The 24,422-nt window shown below is 44.4% G+C and overlaps 2 protein-coding genes across 2 annotated transcripts in view; both read left to right on the forward strand.

Annotated features, from left to right (window-relative positions):
* Positions 1-19,513, forward strand: part of Oga (O-GlcNAcase) — a 36,670-nt gene extending 17,157 nt beyond the window's left edge. Inside the window, exons 9-16 of the mRNA XM_005063522.4 lie at positions 561-1,174; positions 2,766-2,940; positions 6,066-6,151; positions 7,105-7,209; positions 9,983-10,068; positions 10,474-10,666; positions 13,932-14,091; positions 17,528-19,513. Coding sequence (XP_005063579.1) covers positions 561-1,174; positions 2,766-2,940; positions 6,066-6,151; positions 7,105-7,209; positions 9,983-10,068; positions 10,474-10,666; positions 13,932-14,091; positions 17,528-17,664 — 1,556 coding nt within the window. The 3' untranslated portion in view covers positions 17,665-19,513. The remainder of the gene's footprint in view (positions 1-560; positions 1,175-2,765; positions 2,941-6,065; positions 6,152-7,104; positions 7,210-9,982; positions 10,069-10,473; positions 10,667-13,931; positions 14,092-17,527) is intronic.
* A 771-nt stretch (positions 19,514-20,284) lies between these two features.
* Positions 20,285-22,188, forward strand: Npm3 (nucleophosmin/nucleoplasmin 3). The gene is made up of 6 exons (XM_005063524.4): positions 20,285-20,440; positions 20,749-20,834; positions 21,006-21,125; positions 21,242-21,335; positions 21,606-21,724; positions 21,799-22,188. Exons 1-5 carry the CDS (start codon positions 20,320-20,322, stop codon positions 21,713-21,715), a joined length of 531 nt encoding a protein of 176 aa, XP_005063581.1. The 5' UTR covers positions 20,285-20,319; the 3' UTR covers positions 21,716-21,724; positions 21,799-22,188.
* The last annotated feature ends 2,234 nt before the right edge of the window (positions 22,189-24,422 follow it).

Genomic DNA, 24,422 nt, shown 5'->3' on the forward strand with positions numbered 1-24,422 from the left:
GTGCCACCCCCACAAGGCTTAACCAACTTCCATAAGGAGGTTGGATTATAGTTGAGTCACAAAGTGCAGTCATGCCCCTTAACTTAGGTCCACTAAGCAAAGTGTAATTGAGTTTTGTTGTTGGTTTTTAAGCTGGCACGTAACCCAGGCTGTCTTAGAACTTGCTGTTTAGCCAGGGATGTCTTTGAACTCCTTTCTGGTCCTCCTGTTTTCTCTGAGTGCTAGGATTAAAGGTGTGTCCCACCACTTCAGTCTACAGTATTCAGAAGGGTATGCCATCATGCCAGTTTTCAAGAAATGTTCTAATTAAATTCACTGATTTATTGTATGCACATAGAGGCATGTACATACCATGCCACAACTTTGAATAGTCAATTCTTTCCGAGTCAGTTCCAGGGATCAAACTCATGTCATTGGGCTTAATGACAAGTTTCTTAACCTATTGAGCAATTTCCCAACCCTCGGGGGAGAAAAAAAAACATTTCTTAAAGTCTAGTAAGTCTCATTTGTTCTGTTTCTGATTTTGATTACCTTTGCTTCTTCCTTTTCCCCCTTGGTAGGCAGGCAAGTTGCACATAGTGGAGCTAAGGCAAGTGTAGTTGACGGGACTCCTTTAGTTGCAGCACCTTCTTTAAATGCCACGACTGTAGTTACAACAGTTTACCAGGAGCCCATTATGAGCCAGGGAGCAGCTTTGAGTGGTGAACCATCATCTATGACCAAGGAGGAAGAGAAGAAACAGCCAGATGAAGAACCCATGGATATGGTGGTAGAAAAACAAGAAGAATCAGAGCACAAGAATGACAATCAAATACTAACTGAAATTGCTGAAGCTAAAATGGCAGAGGAATTGAAACCAATGGACACAGATAAGGAGAGCATAGCTGAATCAAAATCGCCAGAGATGTCTATGCAAGAAGATTGCATTAATGATATTGCTCCTATGCAGACTGATGAACAAACAAACAAGGAACAGTTTGTGCCAGGTCCAAATGAAAAACCTTTGTACGCTGCAGAGCCTGTGACTCTAGAGGACTTGCAGTTACTTGCTGATCTCTTCTATCTTCCATATGAGCATGGACCCAAAGGAGCACAGATGTTACGGGAATTTCAGTGGCTTCGAGCAAACAGTAGTGTTGTCAGTGTCAATTGCAAAGGGAAAGACTCTGAAAAAGTGAGTATGTTCATTGCCCCTTACTGGTTCCTCACACTAATACTGGTAATGTGCAGAGATCTGTTTATAATGCCTTAAATTTTTTTTTTGGTTTTGTTTTTGGTTTTTACGAGACAGGGTTTCTCTGTATTATTTTGGAGGCTGTCGGTCCAGCCCGGCCTCGAACTCAGAGATCCACCTGCCTCTGCCTCCCGAGTGCTGGGATTAAAGGCGTGCGCCACCGCCGCCTGGCTGCCTTAAAATTTTTTAAAGTGTTTGGTTTTGGTTTTTGAAGACAGGGTTTCTCTGTGTAGCCTTGGCTACCGTGGGACTCTCTTTGTAGGCCTGGAGCATACAGATATCTACCTTCCTCTGCCTCCCATGTGCTGGCATTAAAGGGATGTGCCACCACTGCAAGGCTTTAAGGTTTATTTGTAATTGAGTGTAGGAATCTGTATGTATCTGTGTGTGTCTATGTGTGCGTCTGCATATAGGAACATAAATTCAAGTTTCCACAGAGGCCAGAGGCATTTGATCCCTTGGAGCTAGAGTTAGAAGCATTTTGTGAGCCGCCTGATGTGGGTTGCTTGATTCAAAGCTGATTGTCAATATAGTGCCAGCTGGCTTCCAGCTCACAGTAGTCCTGGCTCAGCTCCCCAAGTGTTAAGATTGTGGAAGCTCCTCACCTGTAACAAACCTCCACATATGCCTGATGTGAGTGGTCCTTACCTGCAGTTCTAGCACTTTAGTGATGAAGCAGGAGGATTCTGGAGTTTAGAGTCGTTTTCCACTACCTGAGTTTGATTGGCCTGAGTTATTAGAGACCCTACCTCAAAACAGTGACAACCCCCCCTAAAAAAAAGATGACCAAGTTTGATTTCTTCCTTTTCTCTCCTCAGCCACATTACTGTGAGGAAATTACTTTTATTTCATGTGTATGAATGTTTTGCTTGAATACATGTCTGTGTGCCACAATTGTGCCTGGTGCCTGAGGCCACAAGAAGGTGTCACATCTCCTGGGAGTGTTTGTGAGGCCACCATGTGGGTTCTGGGAAACAAATCTTAGTCCCCTGCAAAAGTAACAATTGCACTAAGCTGCTGAACCATCTCTCCACCCTTGAGATTCTTAAGTGGATATACTAGTACGGGTGTAAATTTGGCCATATTTTAGACTGTGTTCTCTAAAATAAATGGGAAGTTTTCTGTGTCTGGTACCTTGACTTTTTCAGTGTGAGAGAACAGTGCATTTTAGGTATTTTCTGTGAGTTTCTGGAGATAAACTAAATGCTCATCTAGAGTTTAAACCAGTGATTTTCTAATGTTTAAGATAAATTGCGCCGGGCGTTGGTGGGGCACGCCTTTAATCCCAGCACTCGGGAGGCAGAGGCAGGTGGATCTCTGTGAGTTCAAGGCCAGCCTGGTCTACAAAGCGAGTTCCAGGACAGCCTCCAAGACAATACAGAGAAACCCTGTCTCGAAAAACCAAAAAAAAAAAAAAAAAAAGAAAAAAAGAAAAGATAAATTGTATGTGACTGCTAAAGAGCTCAGTTTGGAACTCTGATTTTGTTAGTTAAAATTGTTTCTTTGTCCTTTTTCTTTTTAACCTGTGTAGATTGAGGAATGGCGGTCTCGAGCGGCCAAGTTTGAAGAGATGTGTGCACTAGTGATGGGGATGTTCACTCGGCTCTCCAATTGTGCCAACAGGACGATCCTTTATGACATGTACTCCTACGTTTGGGACATCAAGAGTATAATGTCTATGGTGAAGTCTTTTGTACAGTGGTTAGGTAGGTGCAACAGCAATAATCTTACCTCCTCATTCATATATATTGTACTTAAAAAATTATCCCACAGGGAGAAAACCATTTAGAGAATTGGCAAATTTCCATGTTTTTCAGTTCTTTGCCTACATTTTTATTAAAGGTGAACATAGTTGAAAATTTTGCAGGTTTTAGTAATTTTGTTGAGCATGTTAATTTTTCTCCCTTGGGCTAATTTCATAAATACCTTGAAAATCTGTTAGAAAGTACTGACTTTAACATGCTCTGACTGAATGCTTCCTGGATGGAACCCTGAGTCCTCCATTGACCTGATTTGGAGATGAGACTCTATGAGATGTGACTCTGTAAGCTTTCTGCTGCTTGCTGTGTCTTGATAACGTTAGTGCTGTGTTTGATAGAGTAACTGCTGCAATTACCCTAGGGCCTGGCAAGAGGAAGCTGTCCTCCCAGCCCTGTGCGCATGCGAGCTTTAGTGGAAGGCTATTCTGGTGCTACTTGGTGTTACTTCATGTGGCTGTTTCTTTATCCCTCTACCAAGTAATTGATTTAGTATGGAATGGAAATTACAGTTCCCTATCCACCTATCAACTCTGCTTCGCCCAGTGGACTTAGATGCTTCCCACCCCCCCCTTTTTTCCTTTTTTTGTTTAGTTTTTGGAAATTTCCAAACTTGGTTTAAAAAAAAAAAAGCACCAGCATGGCCAAGTTATCTAGGAACCTCATTTCATTTCCAGGTTTTCAGTGCAATGGACTTACAGCACACAGCAGGCAGCAAAGCTAACTGATGTGTCAGTTTTCATAGTAGTTATAAATACTGTGACGGGGGTTTCATGATGTTAGTTGTGAAATAGGTGGTCTGAAACATGGTCAGCTCCTGAGTAGTAAGATTTCTAATTCTCCACCCATGTGCTTTTGGGCTCCTAACTATTAAAAAGGAAGAATCTCTGATTATTGACTTAGAAACTGTGAGAACTCCCTTTGTGTTCCTGTGTATTAGCACAGCAGCCTTAATAGAAGACTCTATCTGGGTGGGAGACATCTCTGTAGGCTCATGGAGCAGAAACCTCTCTGTATTGACCTTTGGATGACAGACAGAACTTGCCTTCCAGGCTTTTAGCCAGGGAGTTGTTTGGCCTTATAGGCATTTACATTTTAAGTCTCCAAGGCCCCTGGGAATTTTGAACCTGAAATGTAGATTATTGAGCTTGAGAATGTAACACTTAAAATACTACATTTGAGGGTTTAATCCTCAGTATCATTCTACCCATCCAAGAATTACTGAAAGTTAAATTTTATTATATCCAGTCTTGTTTCTTTCTCTTCTCAAGCTATCTTTGCCTGAGAGTGATTTTCATCAGTTGGTACAGTTTCAAGGCCAGAACATTACGGTTTTAAACTACACCAACACCATGTAGTTGTACAAGTGCCCATGACAGGGAGAGCATCTTCATGACCAGCTTCAGGGGCTCATGATTAGAATCCCTTGTTTTCTTCCTTTCTCCAGTCCAGCTGGCATTCAGTCCTTTAAAGAATGTGGCTCTGCAGTACTTTTGATTACTAACGACTTCTATTGTCTTCTTCCCCATTGTGTACAGATGGGAGAACCCTCAGCACAAGTGTCTACTACTATTGGATGGACAGCGGCAGATGTTCACAGCGCGTCATGATTAATTAGTTTAAGTTGAAAGGCTGTATCTGTGAGGTAGCTCAGGTAGAATAAACTAGGGCAGTAGATATGAACTGAAGTCACGTTTGCGCAGCGTCTGAGGCATTAACCGTGTTTTCATTTACACAGCTCTTCGTACATGCAGCTTTTTACTGTACTAGTTGGAAGTGCTAGTTATGTTGGAGTCTCAAAGTGGAGGGTAGGGAAAAATTGGCTGAACTTAAAGTTTGAGAAGTGTAGTGTTTTGGATTTTTTTGTTTTTGTTTTTGTCTTTTTTTTTTTAGTGTAAATCAGAATTATGGAATGGGGCAAGCTCTTGTAGTCTAAATTTTGACCCATTTCATGCTTATTTTACAAATACTACATTTTATAGGTTTGTGTTTGTTTTTGCTTCTTTTTTCCACCCCTTGTTTTTTGTTTGTTGTTGTTTTGGTGGTTTTTTTTTTGTTTTGTTTTTGGTATTTTTTGTTTAAATACATAACCCTACCCTTAAAACATAACAAACCTAAATATAATCTCTTAATGGGCTGAATTGTCAACAAAAATTTGGTTTGCTTTGGGACTGTCTGACTAGCACACTGTGTCTTATACTGATGAGACTGTTAACTTAAACAGGAGGTAGATGCTGTCTTCCAATGGAAAAGAACTATATTGCGCTGCTATGTCTTGTCAGAAAACCAGGCAGGCCATTTCTAGTTTCCAACATTTGGTTGTTGACTGTATTGCGTCTGAGGTTGGTTAGTGATGACTGACAACCGGCCCTCAAAGCCTGCTCCTGATGCGTGTGCCCATCACACCCAAACACTCCTGTGCTGTCACACTTAAGAAAGTGTGCTTTTAGCTTTGCACAAATGGGGAAAAGTAATTGGCTAGCCCTTGTTCTCAGATCTTGGCAGACTGGTATTTTAACTGGTCATGTCTGAATTTAGATTGTCATTTTCCATAAAGACTAAATGCTTCATTGTTTCATTTTTGACTACAGTATTCTGCTGACCTTAAGTTTTCTGACAAGATTAACTCCCCTTTTCTTTTCCTGTATCCTTCCCAAAATGTAAAATGTGACTTCAGACAGGTTTAATTGAAGTTCCTTCACGGGCTGTGATAATAAAATGTCTATCTCATTCATTTCGGTTTATAGTCACAGAATTTCATGATAGATAAGCAGCTGTTTGATTTATTGCTGTGCATGAGGAATACAGAAACTTTACTTAGATAACCTAATTATTCCTTCCAGTAATTAAAGCATAGAACTGATAATAATGGTTTCCATTAATCAGAGGAAAGAATAAAAGTATTGAAATGCTATTATAAATTTAAAGATAATTATTATCACAGCCTTGCCTTGAAACCCCGGAATTAGTACTTATAGAGAAGCTATTTCCAGTGTGTGTTGGTTTGTTGGACATTTGAGACCCCAGGAAATCCCTTTTCTGTAACGTTCTCCGCTTGGATCTGATCTCAACAGGGTGTCGTAGTCATTCTTCAGCACAGTTCTTAATTGGAGACCAAGAGCCCTGGGCCTTTAGAGGTGGTCTAGCAGGAGAGTTCCAGGTATCAATATGAATTCACAACTGAATTGACATTTTCTTTGTTTTATGAGAAACCTTATGTTGCGCATCAGATGGCTGGAAGGATTGGTCTGCCGAAGGCTTTCTAGTCCCAAATTCGATTTAGTTACATAGCTGGATTTTAAATCAAATTTTCCTCCTCTTTCACAGTAATTTCTGAAGGAGATGCTGTCAATCCCCCCGCGCCTGCGAAGCGCTGCGGCTCTAGGTGTACACTTCACATTGTTTCTTTGCAGGTCGCACAGCATTTAAATCTGCGCCCGCAATGCACAATGCGCGCATGCTTGTCTGCCAGTGGAAACTCCATGAACAAAATGATGGCTTATTAATGCAAGTGGACAATAGAGGCTTAAAGGGTGGTTCCTTGGTTACTTAACAAATACACTTTAAAAATAAGACACTCTGCTACTGACGGTCTGAACAAAACAGACAGTGTTCTTGCTCTTGGCATTTGTTCATGGACTTTCAGGCGCTCTACTTTTCTCCCCCAACAGGTGCTCTGCTGCGCACAGCAAACTGAAGCGCATTGCTTTGGGGATAAAGCGTCTCCTGGACAGATAACCCTCTTCAGACCAAACCTCTCCTCCTCACAGTCTGCTCTGCCATCTTGTAGTAGAAGATGGTTCATTTAAGATTGGTTTTTAAAACAATTTATGTCATCATTGGAGTAGTTTTGTTTTTTGTTTTGTTTTGATTATAAAATTAGATTTCTATTATGCCATTAAAGCTGTGTAAGGCAGTTTGGGTAATTTCTATTCTGAAACACCCCTCCCCCAGGAAAGAGGTATTATATTAGTAAAGTGTAGTGCACCCCTCTTCTTTAGGTATGCCTGCAGTAGCCAGTTAATGTTAAGTTGGTACTCTGCAGTGCACACTCATTGAAAGAAATGGTGTATTCTCAACACTAATCGGTCTCCCCTTTTTTCCTTCCTACAGCGTTTATTGCCAATTGATGGGGCAAATGATCTCTTTTTTCAACCACCTCCACTGACGCCTACCTCCAAAGTTTATACTATCAGACCTTATTTTCCTAAAGACGAGGTAATTTTCTACCTATCAACTTGGTGTATAGTTAAGTGCTCATTTACAGCCTTCCTTTGAACTAGATGGTTACAAGAATTGCTTCTGTGTCTTAAACTACTGCTCACTTCTCTGTGTACTTACGGGGTTAGGGGTCTGACTCTCAGTCATCACTGACACACCAGCCCTCTGTTTTTGAGGCCTACTTAGTCTACATAGTGTGTTTCAGGTCATCTAAGGCTGCATGGCGAGAACCTGTCTTAAAAACAAAGACAAAGGATGATTTTGTTTTGTTCATGGATTCAGTTTGTGGGCAGCCAGCTCTATTATTGCATGTCATTACATCATGGTCCAATGGCAGAATAGAGCAAAGCTGCTTACCCCATGACTGCTAGAAAGTAAAGCCGGCCAGTTAAATTGTACCCTTCAGAATCCCTGCTTTGTCCAGCAGGCCTCACCTCACTTTTGTCCAGAAGCCTGTCAGCTGCATATCAAGCTTTAGACATTTGGCTAATCATATAGCCATTGGCAGGGGACAAGATTTCAGATCAGAATTGTGACTAAACTCCCCAGCTCTTAAATACCAACCTGAGATTAGGAAGTTGATTAAAATATTGAGCCCTGGAGGGGTAAATTTAGTAAAAATTTGAGGGAAGAGCCTAAGGCATTTACTTCCTTCGTGGTTTATTATTTTTTTAAGATTTAGTTATTTTTTATGTATGCAGCATATGTCCTTCTGCCTGCACTCCTAAAGAGGGCACCATTACAGATGGTTGTAAGCCACTATGTGGTTGCTGGGAATTGAACTCAAAACCTCTGGAAGACCAAACAAGTGCTTTTAACCTCTGAGCTGTCTCTCCAGCCCCTCCTTTAGAACTTTAATAACTCAAGCCGGGCGTTGGTGGCGCACGCCTTTAATCCCAGCACTTGGGAGGCAGAGGCAGGCGGATCTCTATGAGTTCGAGGCCAGCTTGGCCTATAAGAGCTAGTTCCAGGGCAGCCTCCAAAGCCACAGAGAAACCCTGTCTCGAAAAACCAAAAAAAAACAAAAAACAAAAAACAAAAAAAAAACTTTAATAACTCAAGTTGAGTCCTTTAATTCTTCCCTTTAAAAACTGAAAATGAAGACTGAGTGTGTTGGTGTGCACCTTTAATCCCATTATTTGGGAGGTTGAGTGGGTTTTGGTGGCTCATGATTATAATCCTAGCACTCACGATATTGAGGCAGAAGAATTGGTGCAAGTTCAAGGCCAGCTTGGGCCATGCATGGTACATTCTAGGACAATGAACTGTGGTGTGAGACCTATCTAAAAAAGCCCAATAAATAAATCAAATGTCTAATTCACAGTAGGGATTGCAAAACAGTGTGTCTTAATTATGTTATCCTTGACTGATTTTTCTCGTATGTCCTTTAATTTTCTGTAGTAAATTGCTTACTGGCTGTTGGCAATCAGTCATTTAGAGAAAGTAAGCAAGTCTGTTCAAAGACAGTAACATGTTTAAAGCATTGTGGAACTATTACAAAAAGTGAAAGTCTAGGGGCTCAACAGTTAAGAGCATTGCCTGTTCTTCCAGAGGACCTAGGTTCAATTTTCAGCACCCACATGGCAGCTCACAACTGTCTATAACACCAGTTCCAAGGAATCCAACACCCTCACGCAGATATAAGTGCAGGCAAAACACCAGTGTGCCCCCCCCCCAAAAAAAAAGTGAAAAACTAGCAGGCCCTTGTGGCCCTTGCATTTAGTTTCAGAACTTGAGTCTAAGGCGAACTTGGACTGTGTAGTGAGACCCTGTCTTCAAAAAACGAATGAGAGTCTCTTAAAAAGTTGACTGGTTCCAGGACAGCCTCCAAAGCCACAGAGAAACCCTGTCTCGAAAAACCAAAAAAAAAAAAAAAGTTGACTGGTTTTGAGGCCAGGCGGTGGTGGTGCACACCTTTAATCCCAGCACTCGGGAGGCAGAGGGAGGCGGATCTCTGTGAGTTCGAGGCTGGGCTGGACCGACAGCCTCCAAAACAATACAGAGAAACCAAAAAAAAAAGTTGACTGGTTTTGAATCCTCACTTTATTTTGGAAACCCATCTCCAGGCTGGAGAGATGGCTCAGTGGTTAAGAGCGCAGCCATTCGCTTCCCAAAGTTCGCAGCTCCTCAGAGTACCTGCCCTCAAGTGCACCTACCCCACACATGGACACAGTTTTGAAGACAATAGAAAGTAAAGGTTTCTAACAATTTTCAGTCTTTATTAATGCCCTGCTGCTTCTGAGCAGTTTACAGGTGTGACCTAAAGTTTTAGTGCTAGGTATCTAGTGTATATGCTAGGTGAGCGTTGTACCACTGAGCTATAAGCCCATTTCAATAATACTTAATAAAACAAAGGTGATTTTTCTAGCTGGGTAGGAGTGGTTCATATTTTTAATCCCATCACTTGGGAGGCAGAGGCAGGCGGATCTCTGAGTTTGAGGTCAGACTGGTTTACAGTACAACCAGGGCCAGAAACCTTGCCCCCCAAAAAACCCAAAACAAGACATAAATAAATAAACAAACAAATAAATAAGTGGTGATTTCCCACCACCACCACCCAGGTGACGTTTCTGATAAGCCACACATCCCCCCAACCCCCAGTTTTGTAATTCCTTTTCTGAGACAGTTGGTTTGTAATCCATAGTTGTAACCTGATTTATAGCCTGCAATCCTCCTGCCTCAGCTTCCCATGTACACTGCCACACATGGCTGTTGATACTCATTTTTGACATTTGTCTTGGTGTGCTCACTAACTAGATTATATTTTCAGGCTTCTGTGTACAAGATTTGCAGAGAAATGTATGATGATGGAGTGGGCTTACCTTTTCAGAGTCAGCCGGACCTTATTGGAGACAAGTATGTGATGCCTGTTGGGATTGGAGAATAGATAACTTCATGTAGCAGGTTAAGGGGAGGTGTTGACTAAAGGTTATTTAAGTTCCAGTTTAGTCTTAGTTAAATCTGGAAATGAGTATAAATGAATGTGTATGTCTGTTTCTTTTATCCAAAAATTAGTTTTCATAGACTTAAGTTTGTTGGACCGGCTGGGCAGTGGTGGTGAGCGTCTTTAATCCCTGCGCTCAGAAGGCAGAGGCAGCCGTTCCCTGTGAGTCGAGGCCAGCCTGGTCTACACAGTGAGTTCCAGGATAGCCAAGGCTACACAGAGAAACCCTGTCTCAATAATAATAATAATAATCAATAAATTGTGAATTCTATGTTAATAACTTACAAGCTCACTCTGGCTTCCTTCCTTCTGAGCAGGTTAGTAGGAGGACTGCTTTCCCTCAGCCTGGATTACTGTTTTGTCCTAGAAGATGAAGATGGCATTTGTGGTTATGCCTTAGGCACTGTAGATGTGACACCCTTCATTAAAAAATGTAAAATTTCCTGGATTCCCTTCATGCAGGAAAAGTACACCAAGCCAAATGGTGACAAAGAGCTCTCAGAGGCTGAGGTAATACAGTGATTTTATATTATGGTAATTTTAAGAAATTAAAATGTAAAAATCACCAAGTATAGTGGTTATATATCTTTTTTTTCTCAGCATTCAGGAGGCAGACACAGATAGTTTGAGGCCAGCCTGGTCTATGTAGCCAGAAAGACAAGGGAAATTATTGCTTTAAAAACATAAAAAAAATGTACGTGCTTTTTTGTTTGTTTTGGTAAATTCATGTAGACTACGCTGGCCTATGCCTCCTGTGTGATGTACTCACAGTTATAATCTTGATGGTTTTTTGTTTTTTCTCCCCAAGACAGGGTTTCTCTGTGTAACAGCCCTAGCAGACCGCTATTTTAATTTTTCCAGAGTTTGTGTATGGGGGTGTTTTGTTTGCTTGTTTGTCTATGCACCTGGAGTTAGGTGTGGCTATGTGATGTGATCCTTGGGATCCTTTGGAAGTCAGCGAGAGCCTTTAGCTGCTTAGCTATCTTTCATGTGCTTACTTCTGGATTTTGGTTATTTGAGACAGGGTCATGTGTAGTCAAGGCTGTTTCAAATTCAAGGTCGGCCTTGAACTCCTGATCCTCCTCCCTCCACCTCCCAAATGTTAAGGTTACAGGTAAGACCCACCACTTGGTAGCTGATGGTCTTTTTTAAACAGTCTTAATTCGATTTACTTTTTCTGCATAGTGATCCTGTGTGTTGGCCACAACTGGAGCCTGGATCTTTTGTTTTTGTTTTTGTTTTTGTTTTTCGAGACAGGGTTTCTCTGTATTGTTTTGGAGCCTGTCCTGGAACTCACTCGGTAGACCAGGCTGGTCTCGAACTCACAGTGATCCGCCTGTCTCTGCCTCCCAAGTGCTGGGATTAAAGGCGTGCGCCAACGCCCGGCTGGAGCCTGGATCTTTTGAGTAGAGATTCTAGTATGAGTTTATATAAGATGATGGGAGAATTCTTGTTAGGGAGACTTGGTTTGGGGCATCAGACAGCAGTAAGTCTTGGCAGAGTTGCCCTGGGCAGCAGCACGGTCCCTGGTTGATGTGCAATAGTCATCAGTAGTGGCTTAACAGGAGAGATTAGATTATGCCATTGCCTGTGGGGCCACAGAACCTTGTCACCTTGCATGGGACAGTGTGGGGCATGCTAGTCTTAAAGCCCCGGTAGCCTCTCCACACAAGGACAGTGGAAAGCTTGACCAAGGTAAATAGCCCTTTGGATAGCAATACCTCCTGGAGCACTCAACATCTAAGACTAACAGGACCAGAGTGAGTTCCCATTAGTGACACAAACCCTAAGCCTGGTCTGGTTGGCCCAGATCTGTGTTCGCATTGGCAGAAATAAGCAAAACCCCTCATCCTTAAAGGGATGCTTCCAGGAAAAAACCAGTAATCTCAGCTTCCTTGATGGGCTGGGAGAATAGGTTGATTTCCTCCAGGTATGATCTGCATGTCCTTGACCAGGCAGCCCATTTGGTGATGAGGATTTCCTTTGCTTGAGTGATGCTGCTGCAGCCCTGCCGCTTTCAGTAAGACCTCAGCTCTGTCCCTGACCTGCATCTATCTGCAACTCCTTTTTTCTTAGCTTACCCTGGTTCTTTTATTCTAAGTATATTCACATTTTGTGCATATAGTACACAAAGTTTTTAAATGTTATTTTAAGTAATTTGTAGATTTCCAGAAATTTTTTAAATTAGTAAGGAGTTCGTCTGTTCCTTGTTCATTTTAGACATTTCTCAACCCTAAGAAGCCTCTGCTGTCATGTCATTATGAACTAAATTTCACACTATGCACCAGTTTTCCTACTAACATCTTTCATTTGTTCCAGTGTCTAATTCAGATTTCCACATTGAATATTTGTCTGGTTTTTTTTAATGAAGTTTTATTTTATTTATTTATTTATTTGGTTTTTCGAGACAGGGTTTTCTCCGTTTTTTTTTTTTTTGTTTTTTGTTTTTTTGTTTTTTGGAGGCTATCCTGGATGCTGGCCTCTAACTCACAGTGACCCTCCTGCCTCTGCCTCCCGAGTGCTGGGATTAAAGGCGTGCGCCACCAACACCCGGCTTAAAATGAAGTTTTATTATGTGTTACTGCCCTGGCTAACCTTGAACCTTTTGGACTCAGGATATTCCTGTCCTCATGAATAACTGACTTAGATTTTCGGGTTTTTGTTTGTTTGTTTGTTTTGTTTTGTTTTTTCAAGACAGGGTCTTATGTAGACCAGACTAGCCTTTATCTTCCTGCCTCCAACTCCCAATTGCTGGGATTAAAAGTGTGTGCCATCATGTTAGGCCCTAGATTTTTATTTGTTTTGGGTTTTTTGAGACAGAGTTTCTCTGTGTAGCCCGAACTTGCTCTGAAGACTGGGCTGGCCTTGAAAACATAGAGATCCACCTGGTTCTGCCTCCCAAGTGCTGAGATTAAAGGCGTGTGCCACCACCACTTGGCAGATTTTTAAAGTCTATGTGTTGCTGAGGATTGAGTCTCCAGCTTCACACATGCTAAGCTTGAGACATAATCTCCCTCCTGGAACTTACTCTTGTAGACTAGGCTGACTGGAGTATAGGCATGAACAGCTGTTGTTACTTGGTCTAAACAAACCATTTTAGTTTTTAAAGATTTAACTTTTGTGTTTGTATGAAGTATAAATATATATGTACCTCTGTGCATGTATGGAAGCCAGAACTCAACACTGAATGATTGTGTCCTCTTCCACTTTAAGGCAAGTTGAACCTAGGGTTCACATTTATTTTCTCAGATGGTCAGGAAGCCAGCAAGAGGGCTGGAGAGACGGTTCAGTGGTTAAGAGCACTGCTTTTCCAGAGGTCCTGAGTTCAATTCCCAGCAACCACATGGTGGCTCACAATCATCTGTAATGAGATCTACCGCCCTCTTATGGCCTGCAGGCATACATGTAGGCTGAATACCGTATACATAATAAATAAACCTTAAAAAAAAAAGAAAAAGAAGCCAACAAGATTCAACTCTAATTCCAGCTTCTTGAAAGCAGGGTTATAGTCATGTACTAGCTGCCTTGCATCTTACATGGGTGCTGGGATCCTGAACTCCAGCCCTTATAACTTCAGCAAGTGTTCTTAACTCCCAATCTATCAAACCCTCCAGACTGTTGGTCCCTTGTATCCTTGGCCATAGATACACATTTAGAATTGTAAGCTAATTGGTTCTTGCTGTGCTGGCAAAGTTAACGCTGCTTTCCTTTCCTGAGTTCTGGGAGACAGATAAAAGTAACTTGAAATAAAAAAGTTTTTTTTTGTATTTTGTAGAAAATAATGTTGAGTTTCCATGAAGAGCAGGAGGTTTTGCCAGAAACTTTCCTTGCCAACTTCCCTTCTCTGATAAAGATGGATATTCACAAAAAAGTTACAGACCCAAGTGTTGCTAAAAGCATGATGGCTTGTCTCCTGTCTTCACTGAAGGCGAATGGTGAGTACAAGGTTGTGTCATTTGAGCGAGAGAGTCTTTAAAAATACTTTTACTCATCTTGTGGGTATGATTGTGTATGGGTATGTGAGCAGAAGCCAGAGGAAGATTTGTAGGAATTGATTCTTTACTTTTACATGTGATGTGGTTCCTAGGGATCAAACTCAGGTGAGCAGGCTTGGTGACTGGTGCCTTTACTCACTGAACCATCTCACCAAGTCTGTATTATTTTAAAGTATTTTATTTTGCCCTTTTTGTCACAGCCTGTCCTAGAGCCCTATGCACTCTTCTCTTTCAGCTTCCTGAGTGCTGACATTTCTCACAGAAAAAGAAAGCTAGGTCTGGTCACTCTTGGAACCCTTAGCACTCAAGAAGCTAGGATTGCTGCAAGGTCCAGGCCAGGTTGGGCTGCATAGTGAAGCCCTCTCCACAAAAGCGGGGTTGGGAAGGATGACAGTGACACAGATGGGAAGAGGAGAGGGCCCATCAGATGAAGGCCCTTGTTCAAAGATGCCAGACTGATAGCCTGCTTTCCTTGACTTACACATACATGCCATGGCACACGGGTCTTTTAAAAAAGCCTGCTGACCTGAGTTGAGTTTCCAGAGTCCTCTGGGGTCACGTGTGCCGTGGCACATGCACTCACAGTGATAGTTTCTTTACAGTTGCATTGCTCTCCTCCCCAGTGTTTGTGTGTGCCTTTTGGGGGTGCTGTGTGGTCTTACTATTACATTGCCCAGGTTGCCCCAAATTCTTGGACTCAAACTGCCTTCCTGCCTCTTAAGTACCTGGGTCTGCACCTGCTCTGTCTGGCTTACTGCTTATTTTGAGGTATTACTGGTATAAGAGTTCAGTAGTGTGCATTTGAAAAATGCTTTTGTTCTTTTATAGCATGAATACTAATTTTGACCCTTGTGAAAAAGGAACACATGACATTCATTTTGCTCAGAGGCTCATAAATGGGTGAAAATTAAATTTACCAAATGAAGAAACTTGGTACAATTTTTTGTTAGAATATATTACCTAAATGGAACCTTCGCAAATTCCTTGCTTTACCATCAGTGCTATGAAAAAAGTAATGGAATAGAGCAACATGTTTTAGACTCTTAGGGCCCAAGATAGTAGTTCTTGAGCATTTTTTAAGCAGCCTTTTAAAATGGAAGAATAAGTTTTAAGGCAGAACATTGTGGGTACACACAATCCCAGAATTTGAGAAACTGAAGTAAGGGGGATTACAAGTTCAGGGCTAGCCCAAGCTACATGGTAATAACCTGTCTCAACAAAAGTTAGCCCTTGACTGGTAGGAAGGTGACTAGTCAAGCCGTTTTCAGAGTTGTAGAGTCTGGTGATGTGGAAAACACCTAGTATGCACAAAGCCATGGCTTGCTCCCCTAGCACTGTCCACCCAACCCCCAAATTGTTCCCCTAGCACCGTCCACCCAACCCCCAAATGGTTGTGTTTGCATTTTGCACCATGGGAGATTGAATCTAGGGCATCAGTAGGTAGACACCATTGACCTTTACCTCCCAGCCTTAAAATTTTTTTTAAAATTATTTTATGTGAATTAGTGTTTTGTCTACATGTGTCTCTGTTCTATGTATGTGAGTGCCTAGTACCCCCAGGTGAGAAGGTAATCCTCTTGTACTGGCAAGACAAAGTTGTGAGCCACCATGTAGGTCGTGGGAATTGAACCCAGGTTCTCTACAAGAGCAAGTGCTCGCCGGGCGTTGGTGGCGCACGCCTTTAATCCCAGCACTCGGGAGGCAGAGGCAGGTGGATCTCTGTGAGTTCGAGGCCAGCCTGGTCTACAGCCTCCAAAGCCACAGAGAAACCCTGTCTCGAAAAACCAAAAAAAAAAAAAAAAAAGAGAGCAAGTGCTCTTAACCACAGAGCCAACTTTTCTAGGTTCCCCCCTTCTTTTTTTCACTTTGAGACAGTGTCTCTCAGTTTTTGAGATATGTCTGAACTCATGGTAGTCTAGGTAGTTCTTGAACTAGTGATCCTCCTGCCTTAGCCTCCCAGATAGCTGCTGATAATAAAAAATTCACCTTGTAAACCACTCATGGAGGCACATACTGTTAGTCCCAACACTCAGGAGGCAGAAGCAAGTGGGGCTGTGAGTTTGAGGCTATCCTGGTTTACATAGTTGAGTTCTAGTCTAGCCAAGGCTACATTGTGAGACCCTGTAGAAAGGAAAAATTAAACAGAACGCACCTTGTTTATTATTGCATTTATATATTATTTGAATTAGTTACATTCACTTTGTAGACTAATTCAACTTTGAAAGAGGATAATTCTCAGTGTTTACTTAGGATGAAATGTTACAGACATTAACTATGTCTGAAGAATATGCATGGGCCTGCTGAGTAAAGGCAATTGCTGACAAACGGAAAGACCCGAGTTCCGTCTCTGGGACCCATGTGGCGGAGAGAGCCCACTCGTGCAAGTTGTCTGTAAATGGACACTTTCCTCCTGCTTGCCAGTTCCCACACAGTTGACTCAGGCCGAGCATGAATTTTAAATGCTCCACTGATAACTCAGGCTTATTACTAACTAGCTCTTACATTTAAATTAACCTATTTCTATTAATCTGTGCTTTGCCACGGGGTTTGTAGCTTTATCTGCCCTCTAGCACATCTTGCTTCCTGGGCTGGCTGGCTCCTCACTTGCCCTCCTCCTTCCTATGATTCTCAGTTTGGTTTTCCCACCTAACTTCCTGCCCAGCTACTGGCCAGTCAGCTTTTTATTAGCCAATGAGAGTAGAGTAATACTTACTCGTAGTGTAGAAAAAGATTCCACTGCAGTTGTCTTCTAACTTGCACACCTAACCTCTGCCCCTAAACATATACACAGAGCATAAGTAATTGTTTAAAGCAATGTCCAACATTATGATACACAGGCTTGTGACAGGCTAGAGTAGGTTCTAAAAGTGTATTGGGTGCTTATATTTACTTTCAATGCCCATTTCTCAAAGAATTTTCTTTTGTGGAAAGAGTTTTACTAACTGCACATGCTTTAATACCAGCCCAGAGGCAGGTGGATCTCCTGAGTTCAGAGTGAGCAGCCGGGGCCACACAGTTAGCCCTTATCTCAAAAACAAAAACAACAAACACAGTAATCGATGAAGTGGTGGCACACTGTTAAATCCCAGCACTGGGAGGCAGAGGCAGGTGGATCTCTGTGAACTTGAGGCCAGACTGGCCCACAGAGTGAGTTCCAGGACAGCCATGGCCTACACAGAAAAATCCTGTTTCCAAAAAATTTTAATGAACATTGTGAGGTTTGGACTATAGCTCCAAGTTATAAGTATAGCTATACAAATAAATGAATGTAGTGATAAGAAATTTAGGGATAGATAAAGCTTTCATCTATATTAAATATGATTCATGGTTATATTATATATTTACTTACATTTAAAACATTTTGTTTTATTTCTAGGATCCCGGGGGGCTTTCTGTGAAGTAAGACCAGATGATAAAAGAATTCTGGAATTTTACAGCAAGTTAGGCTGTTTTGAAATTGCAAAGATGGAAGGATTTCCAAAGGATGTGGTTATACTTGGTCGGAGCCTGTGACATTGGTTGGCACTGTGAACTGTTCAGTCTCTTAACCCCACCTTGTGGTTGGTGGTTGAGGTCTTCGCACAGTTCAGTCGCTGAAGCCGTAACAGATCAGCCAGTTGAATTGGAAACAAAGATGACTGTAGAACTCACCATGCCATGTTCAGACTGCTCACTGGTTGGAAGATAGTACTGCTGCATATCCTGTGGGAAACAGATGTGGTGTGTCCCTCCTTTGGGTCTTGGGTTAGGAGTCAGGACCTCTTATGGGGCTCTGTAGGGATAGGATCTTAAATAAATGTAGTCAGCACTATTTTCTGCATCCAGTGTGGTTGCATTTCTCACCTAAGAGTAATGAAGGCCACTCTTTGTTCTCCTTGGTGCTGAATGAACTGTCTCTGTTCTTTGGAGACATGGCAGGAATGACAAAGAATTAGTGGGGTTCCAATTTGAGGCAATTTTTCTGCTTTTTGTAAAGCTCTGGCTAACTATCTCTGTGATGTTGGTTCAGGCAGTTGTACTTTGTAGGGACAAATGTGCATTTGTTTGTGGCAAAGGCCTAAATTGACAAACATGTAAATTTCTTTGTATATAGACTATAGCTGTAATCTGACTGTTCTTTTTGTTTACTGTTTTTTTTTTCCTTTGAAAATGAAAGGTGTTGGTTTTAGATGGCACTTTGAATAATGTAAACCAGTGGATGGTAGATTTCATGTTTGTCTTCAGAATGCCTCCCACATAGAGATAGGCCACGGCTGTTCGTGGAGATTGTCAGCTTTATAGGACTCAAATCTATTGGGAAGTGCATTACTTCTGAAGGTTAACCTTCATAGCAGATCCGCATGTGAAATGTTCTGACACTGTTGTCAAAGTAAGGGTAAGTAAAGGGACTGACTCAAAAGTGGTCTCTTTTGCCCTTAGAACAGTTGTCATGTTCTCTCAAGACCTGTTAACTACTGGTTTAATTGAATCAGTCTTTAATTCCTGCATGTTTGTATCTAATTTTTAAAAGAAAGAATAAGTATATGTTAACCATAGGTATACTTTTTCTTTTAATCAGAAGTTCAGAAAACTTCATGTATTTTAATTTAGATTTGGTGAATTTAAGGGTTTAAGCATGAAGCTGGCAGATGGTCTCTGCAGGGTTTGTTTTGTTTTTTTTTTGTTTGTTTTGAAATCATGGCTAGCTAGTGTCTTTATAGATTTCAACAGTATTTTGTTATCTTCCCTCTAGTTTTTCATCAGCTTTTGATCTTTGAGCTGAGGGGTGGGGAGAGAGAGAAAAGGAAACTTGAACATTTACTTTTATAGAACTCCAGTGTGAGCTTTTGAGATAGTCTTAAATTTAGCACTATATCTAGTGTACCTAGTGACTTCCAACTGAGGCCCAGGAGAGAGTGCTTACTTAGAAGCCTCTTAGGGTAAAAACCTAATTGTGATAGGCTATGTTGGAAAACTGAAATCAAGTTTGGTTTTGAAGGCTGAGGTGAAGGGCAAAATTGTTACTAGATACTAAGACCATTTATTTAATGTTCCTCACCTATGCCCCAGTGGGAATTACAACCTTTTATTTGGAGGGTTTCAGAATCAGTTTCATACAGAATCAGGAATATTAAACCAGTTGCTTTTTGTTTCATGTTGGCTTTCAATAATCACTTTGAATGATCTGAACATACCTGAAACGTGTCCAGGTTTTTACCATCATCGCTCTAGGATAAAGTGCTGTGCCAGCTTCCATGGTTATGAATATTAAGGTTGGAATACCATTTCATTGATTGTGTGAATCACAGCTCAGTTTCTGTAGAAAACGAACTGTAAAACTATCTGAAGACCATGCAAGAGGCAAAATAAAACTTGAAGTGAATTTGTGTGCTAGTGTATGACTTTTCTCTGCTCTCCCGTCTCTTGATGCCTCAGCCAAGGCAGGCAAGTCTCCCTTCCCAAAGCGATTTCTGTGTAGTCTGGATTTTGAAGACAGCGCTCCCCTCCTGCCTTCCCCAGCAAAGAACTAACTTGCAATTTTTCTCAGAAAGATTCATTTGTCTTTAAGTTGCCCTCTTACTACAGTTAAAATCTGTGAAGTAGAGGGGTCTCTTCTGAGTTTCTGTGTAGGGAGTGCAGGAGTTGTCCTTAGAATGGGGGATACGGGTGTGGGGGTGGGTAGCCTAAGTTATGTGAGGACAGTCCTAAGGATGTGCCTCAGCTAATGGGAAATGGGGCTCCAGGGCGGCTGTGATAGGAACAGCCTCCATCTCCAGCAGGAAGCTCACCTGAGGGCCGCAAAGACGGCAAAGGTGTGGGTGGGAATTCCTGAGAAGGGAACCATGGCTGCTCTGAACAACTTTTCTGGAAGACTTGCCACGAAAGGTGTATTACACTGACGTCGCTACATAGCAACTCCGGGGTGATAGGGAGGGTCTCCGCACGTGATGAGCTAGAGGAAACGAGAGTCCTCAGGACTGTGGGAACGAGTGGACGCATTCTGTGCTTCCCGAAGAGTTCTGAGGCCTTGCTACCTGCTGCGGCTGCGGTGACGGCTGCTCTCTCCCGTGCGGCAGTTCGGGTGCCCGACGCCTCGCTGCGCGCAGCTCCTTTAATGGGCGGGGCCGGAACTGGCCGAGGTGCCGCGTTCGGTGCGTGTGGGGGCGGGGCTTCTCAGGCCGTTTCAGCATGGCCGCCGGCGCTGCCGCTGCTGCTCTAGCGTTCTTGAATCAAGAGAGCCGAGCCCGGGCGGGGGGTGTGGGAGGCCTGCGAGTCCCGGCTCCGGTCACGATGGATAGTTTCTTCTTCGGTACTGAAGACTGGAGTGGCAGAGGGTGGTACGGGGCGAGTGAGATGCTGGGCTGAGGATCGCGGCTGGGCGACGTGGGTGTGGGCCGAGGGTTCCTCGCTTCCCTAACCCTGCCCTCCGCGGCCTGCACGGCCCAAGGAGGACGCCCACCCAGGTGTTTTAAGGAAGAAATGTTCAGCGAATGAAAGGCCGGTCAGCCCGCGGCGGCACGTGGCCGGGTGGGCGGGTTCGGCGGGGTTGGAGAAACGCTCTCTCACGCGCTGTCCTCCACGCGCGAACGGCTCACGCCAACGCCCTGGCTCTTGCAGGTTGTGAGCTCTCCGGCCACACCCGCTCCTTCACTTTCAAGGTTGAGGAAGAGGAGGATACGGAACACATGCTGGCATTGAACATGGTAAGGGGCTGGAGATGCAGGGAGCTAGGGGACATCTACCTGTCTCCCCGCCCCCCCACCCCTGGGTTGGGAGTCACCTATGGTTCCCCCTCTCTCTGCGTGCCTCCGAGTCTGGGTAGGTTTTAGGGTAGCATGTCATTTGAGACTCTGAGGTTCTGTACGCACTTCCAGCTGTGCCTTACCGAGGGGGCCAAGGACGAGTGTAATGTGGTGGAAGTTGTGGCCCGGGATCACGACAACCAGGAGATTGCAGTCCCTGTGGCCAATCTCAGGTTATCTTGCCAGCCCATGGTGAGTTGCAGCCGTCCATGCATTGGAGTACGGTGGGACACAATTGAGAACTTCAGTGTGAATCCAAGATGGGTGAGTGGGTCAGAGTGGATCAGGCTTTCATCCTTGTCTTCCAGCTCAGTCTGGATGATTTCCAGCTCCAACCACCTGTAACCTTCCGCCTGAAGTCGGGCTCTGGGCCTGTGCGCATCACTGGCCGGCATCGGATTGGTGAGAAGAGCGAGCGGGCCCTCCCATCCTGCATCCCAGATGGTGGTTCCAGGACTCAGAGCCTTTCACTGTCCCAGCGATGTGGGCAGGCTCCTTGTTTGTTTGTTGTTTGTTTTCTTCGTCTCCGGCTTAGTATCTGGCGTTCTTCCCTTCTAGGCTGACGGACTCTGGAAGAAGGAGTCGCTGTCAGCCTAGCACTGCAGGGAATTGAATAAGTGGCGTGGGGACGGTTGGCCCTGACCTCCCGCCCGTGCTGTGTCTCCCCACCAGTTTGTGTAAACAATGATCTTTCCGAAGAAAGCGAGGACGATGAGAGCGAGGAGGGGGAAGTTAAGCTGTGTGGCATCCTTCCTGCCAAGAAGCACAGGGGCAGGCCCTAGCCCGCCTTGGTGAGTCAGGGGAACTGGAGTTAAGGGGGCAGCCAGCGGAGGCTCAGGCACTGACTTCTTACTTCTTTCCCCAGGTTAGGCTGCTGCTTGCTAGAGGCGACACGCACCGCACTGTGTGTTCCTGGACGAGTTTCAAGACTTGTAAACGTTCTTGTTGAAGAGGAGAGTTGGGAAGGGGCCGGTGGGAGGGACTTGGACTGGTGCCAAGAGAACTGGCATTCTCCATAGGCCCTGTGTTTGCTCCTGCAGGTTGCCCGAAGCTTAGCCTTTTCTATTGGGGTGGGATGACCTTTGAACATCTCTCCTGACCCCCCCACCTGCCCAGATTGAAAGTTTTGTGAACCCCCAGGTTCAGTTCTCAGCACTGCAAAAAAAAAAAAATGAAGTTCAGAATAACACGTTTTTAACACTTTTTACATTTTTAGATAAAGATCTAAATAAAGTGGTGTGTGGTTGTTTTGCAATTCTTGTGTGGCTTTTTCCGACCATGAGGTTTCCCAAGGGACCACAAGGTGGCACTGTGGCAGCACGAAGCGTGGTCCCTGTTCTAGGGCTGGTGAGAAAACGTGACCTCCTAGTCCCCAGGGCCTTGGGCCAAAAGTGGGCCCAAAGTCCCTTGTCCTTGCAGCAGAGGGACCTCCCGTTCCAGCCTACTCGGTGTCCCTGCAGGTGGGGGAGGGCCATCGCAGGAGGTTATCAGCTTCCAAACAAGGGGTCTGGGCCTCTGTCAGCACTCAGGCTGATGGGCAGAGAGGGACAGATAAGTGGGCTTAAGAAACCTGAGGAATGTGCATCCCTAGCCCCATGAGGGACTCGGCCCAGGGAGAGGGCCTGTGAGGGGTGGGGTTGGGACCCGTCTTGGCTCTTTGGTCTTTGAGGCAGGTTGAGTAGAGCAGGGTCCTTAGAAACCTGATTCCCAGGGCCAGATGGAGGGAACTAGCCAGATTGGGTGACAGGGAAACCAGAATCCGGGTGGCCTGGCATATGGGGGCAGAAGGGAGCTCCTGGGAATCAGACCCCTGGGCTGAGGGGTTATTACCTCCCAGCGCTCCACACTGTCTCGCCCCTAGAGTCGAGTGTTTGTATGCCAGGAAGAGAAAAGGGGTTGCTTGCGTGAGGACTGTGTGCACCCAGCTCTGGGGTCAGCAGTTCAGCTATGTTGGGGGGGGGGGTCAATGCCCTACAAACAAACAAAAAGGTTACTTCCCCAGACAGGCTGAAGATGGACAGAGAACAGGACACGAGAGAATCAGGCCAATTCACACCAGCTGTCCAACAAGTAGGAGGCCTCCCGATAATACCGAGAGGCTGGCTGGGGCCAGGTGGTCCACTTCAAGAGTGTCCCCACAGTATAGAAAGCAGTGCCTAACCCAGGTGTGGTAGCACATGCAAAACTTGGGAAGACCAAACAGTAAAACAGGCCAGCCTGGGCTCCAGGGGTGTAGGCATTAGGAGGAGAGGGAAGAGGTACCTCCTGGTCCTACAACTTTTTCCTTGGCTATGTGAAGAGTTAGGTGTAAGTTTTCAACCTCCCTTTCTCAAGTGGAAGACAAAAGACGCTCTTCTGTGCTTCCAGGATCAGGGTCTCCAGCCCAGGACCTAACCTCCAGGTGTTTCCACCACCGACCCTGCTAGGAGTCATTCGTGGAGAGTCTCGAACTGGAGCGGAAGGCAGAACTAGCGCCCTCTGGTGGGCTTGCTTAAAATTGCTTGTGGCACGCTCCCTAGGGGCTAACGCCCGATAAGTTTAAGGCAGACTAGGCGGGAGTAAGTCACTAAATTTTGAATGCGTATACGCTTTCATTTACACGAAATACTAGAAGAGAGGAGTTAGTTGGTGGTATTCTCTTCTGCTTCCTTTCGGCTCCTTCCAACCCGTGGGTACGTGCATAAGTGCAGACACTAGCCTCCACTCAGCTACGCCTTACTCATACCCCCCCCATCAGTGTCTACCCCCTGTGACTCCGCTGATCGCCCATTGTATTTCTCGCCTGTTTTCCCAGTGGATCTCCCGGTGGGTGAACTACGAGCAGGGTTCTGCCCGCAGTGGGAGCCCAATCCACATTTGCCTTCTAGTTCAGGAGTCTCCCGGCCCCTTGTGGCGCGGCGCAGACAGACTTGGGAATTGTTTTTCCCTCCTTCCAGATCACACCTTTTCAGGGTATCCCTTTTCTGCACTCTAAGCACACAACAGGAGTGCTTGCCAATTCTCTGGCCTCAGACAGCTTGCAGGATGTAGGCATAGGATGAAGAAAACGTGAAAGGGGCTACACGGTATTGGGAGAGGGTATGAAGAACGGTGGCTCTCGGTCTTGGAGCAAAGTGGCTAACGCAGTAGCGGGGATTTGCATCTGAACCACCCGAATAGATTTGAAGGCTGAGCACAGGAGTCGCTTCAACCTGCAGGCGTGGTGGCCTGGGTGTGGATTTGAGGAGCCTGTGGCCAGGCCAGGGTTGAGGCTGGGTCCTGGCGAGCGCATGTTTGCAGAGAGGGCCGTTTGTGTTGGCAAAGAGTGTGTGTTTGTGTTTGCAGGAGGGAGTGTGTGCATGTGTGTGTTTGTGTTTGTGGAGTGTGGGGGCGGCCGGGAAAGGTGGCCAGGCTGTCACTCAGAGATCAGGATGACAGGCGCTCCCTCATCTAGGCGCGGGAGCTCTGATTGCAGATTCAAGGAAACAAAATAGCAATTGTAATTACGGG

Source organism: Mesocricetus auratus, unplaced genomic scaffold, assembly GCF_017639785.1.
Source record: "Mesocricetus auratus isolate SY011 unplaced genomic scaffold, BCM_Maur_2.0 Super-Scaffold_4256, whole genome shotgun sequence".
Classification (NCBI taxonomy): Eukaryota; Metazoa; Chordata; class Mammalia; order Rodentia; family Cricetidae; genus Mesocricetus; species Mesocricetus auratus.

Bases quoted from the DNA above. Each gene is read 5' to 3' on its own strand.
- Npm3 (XM_005063524.4), top strand. From the start codon at position 20,320: ATGGCCGCCGGCGCTGCCGCTGCTGCTCTAGCGTTCTTGAATCAAGAG. The intron at 20,441-20,748 runs GTACTGAAGACT...TGGCTCTTGCAG, and splicing joins GATGGATAGTTTCTTCTTCG to GTTGTGAGCTCTCCGGCCAC. The intron at 20,835-21,005 runs GTAAGGGGCTGG...ACGCACTTCCAG, and splicing joins ACATGCTGGCATTGAACATG to CTGTGCCTTACCGAGGGGGC.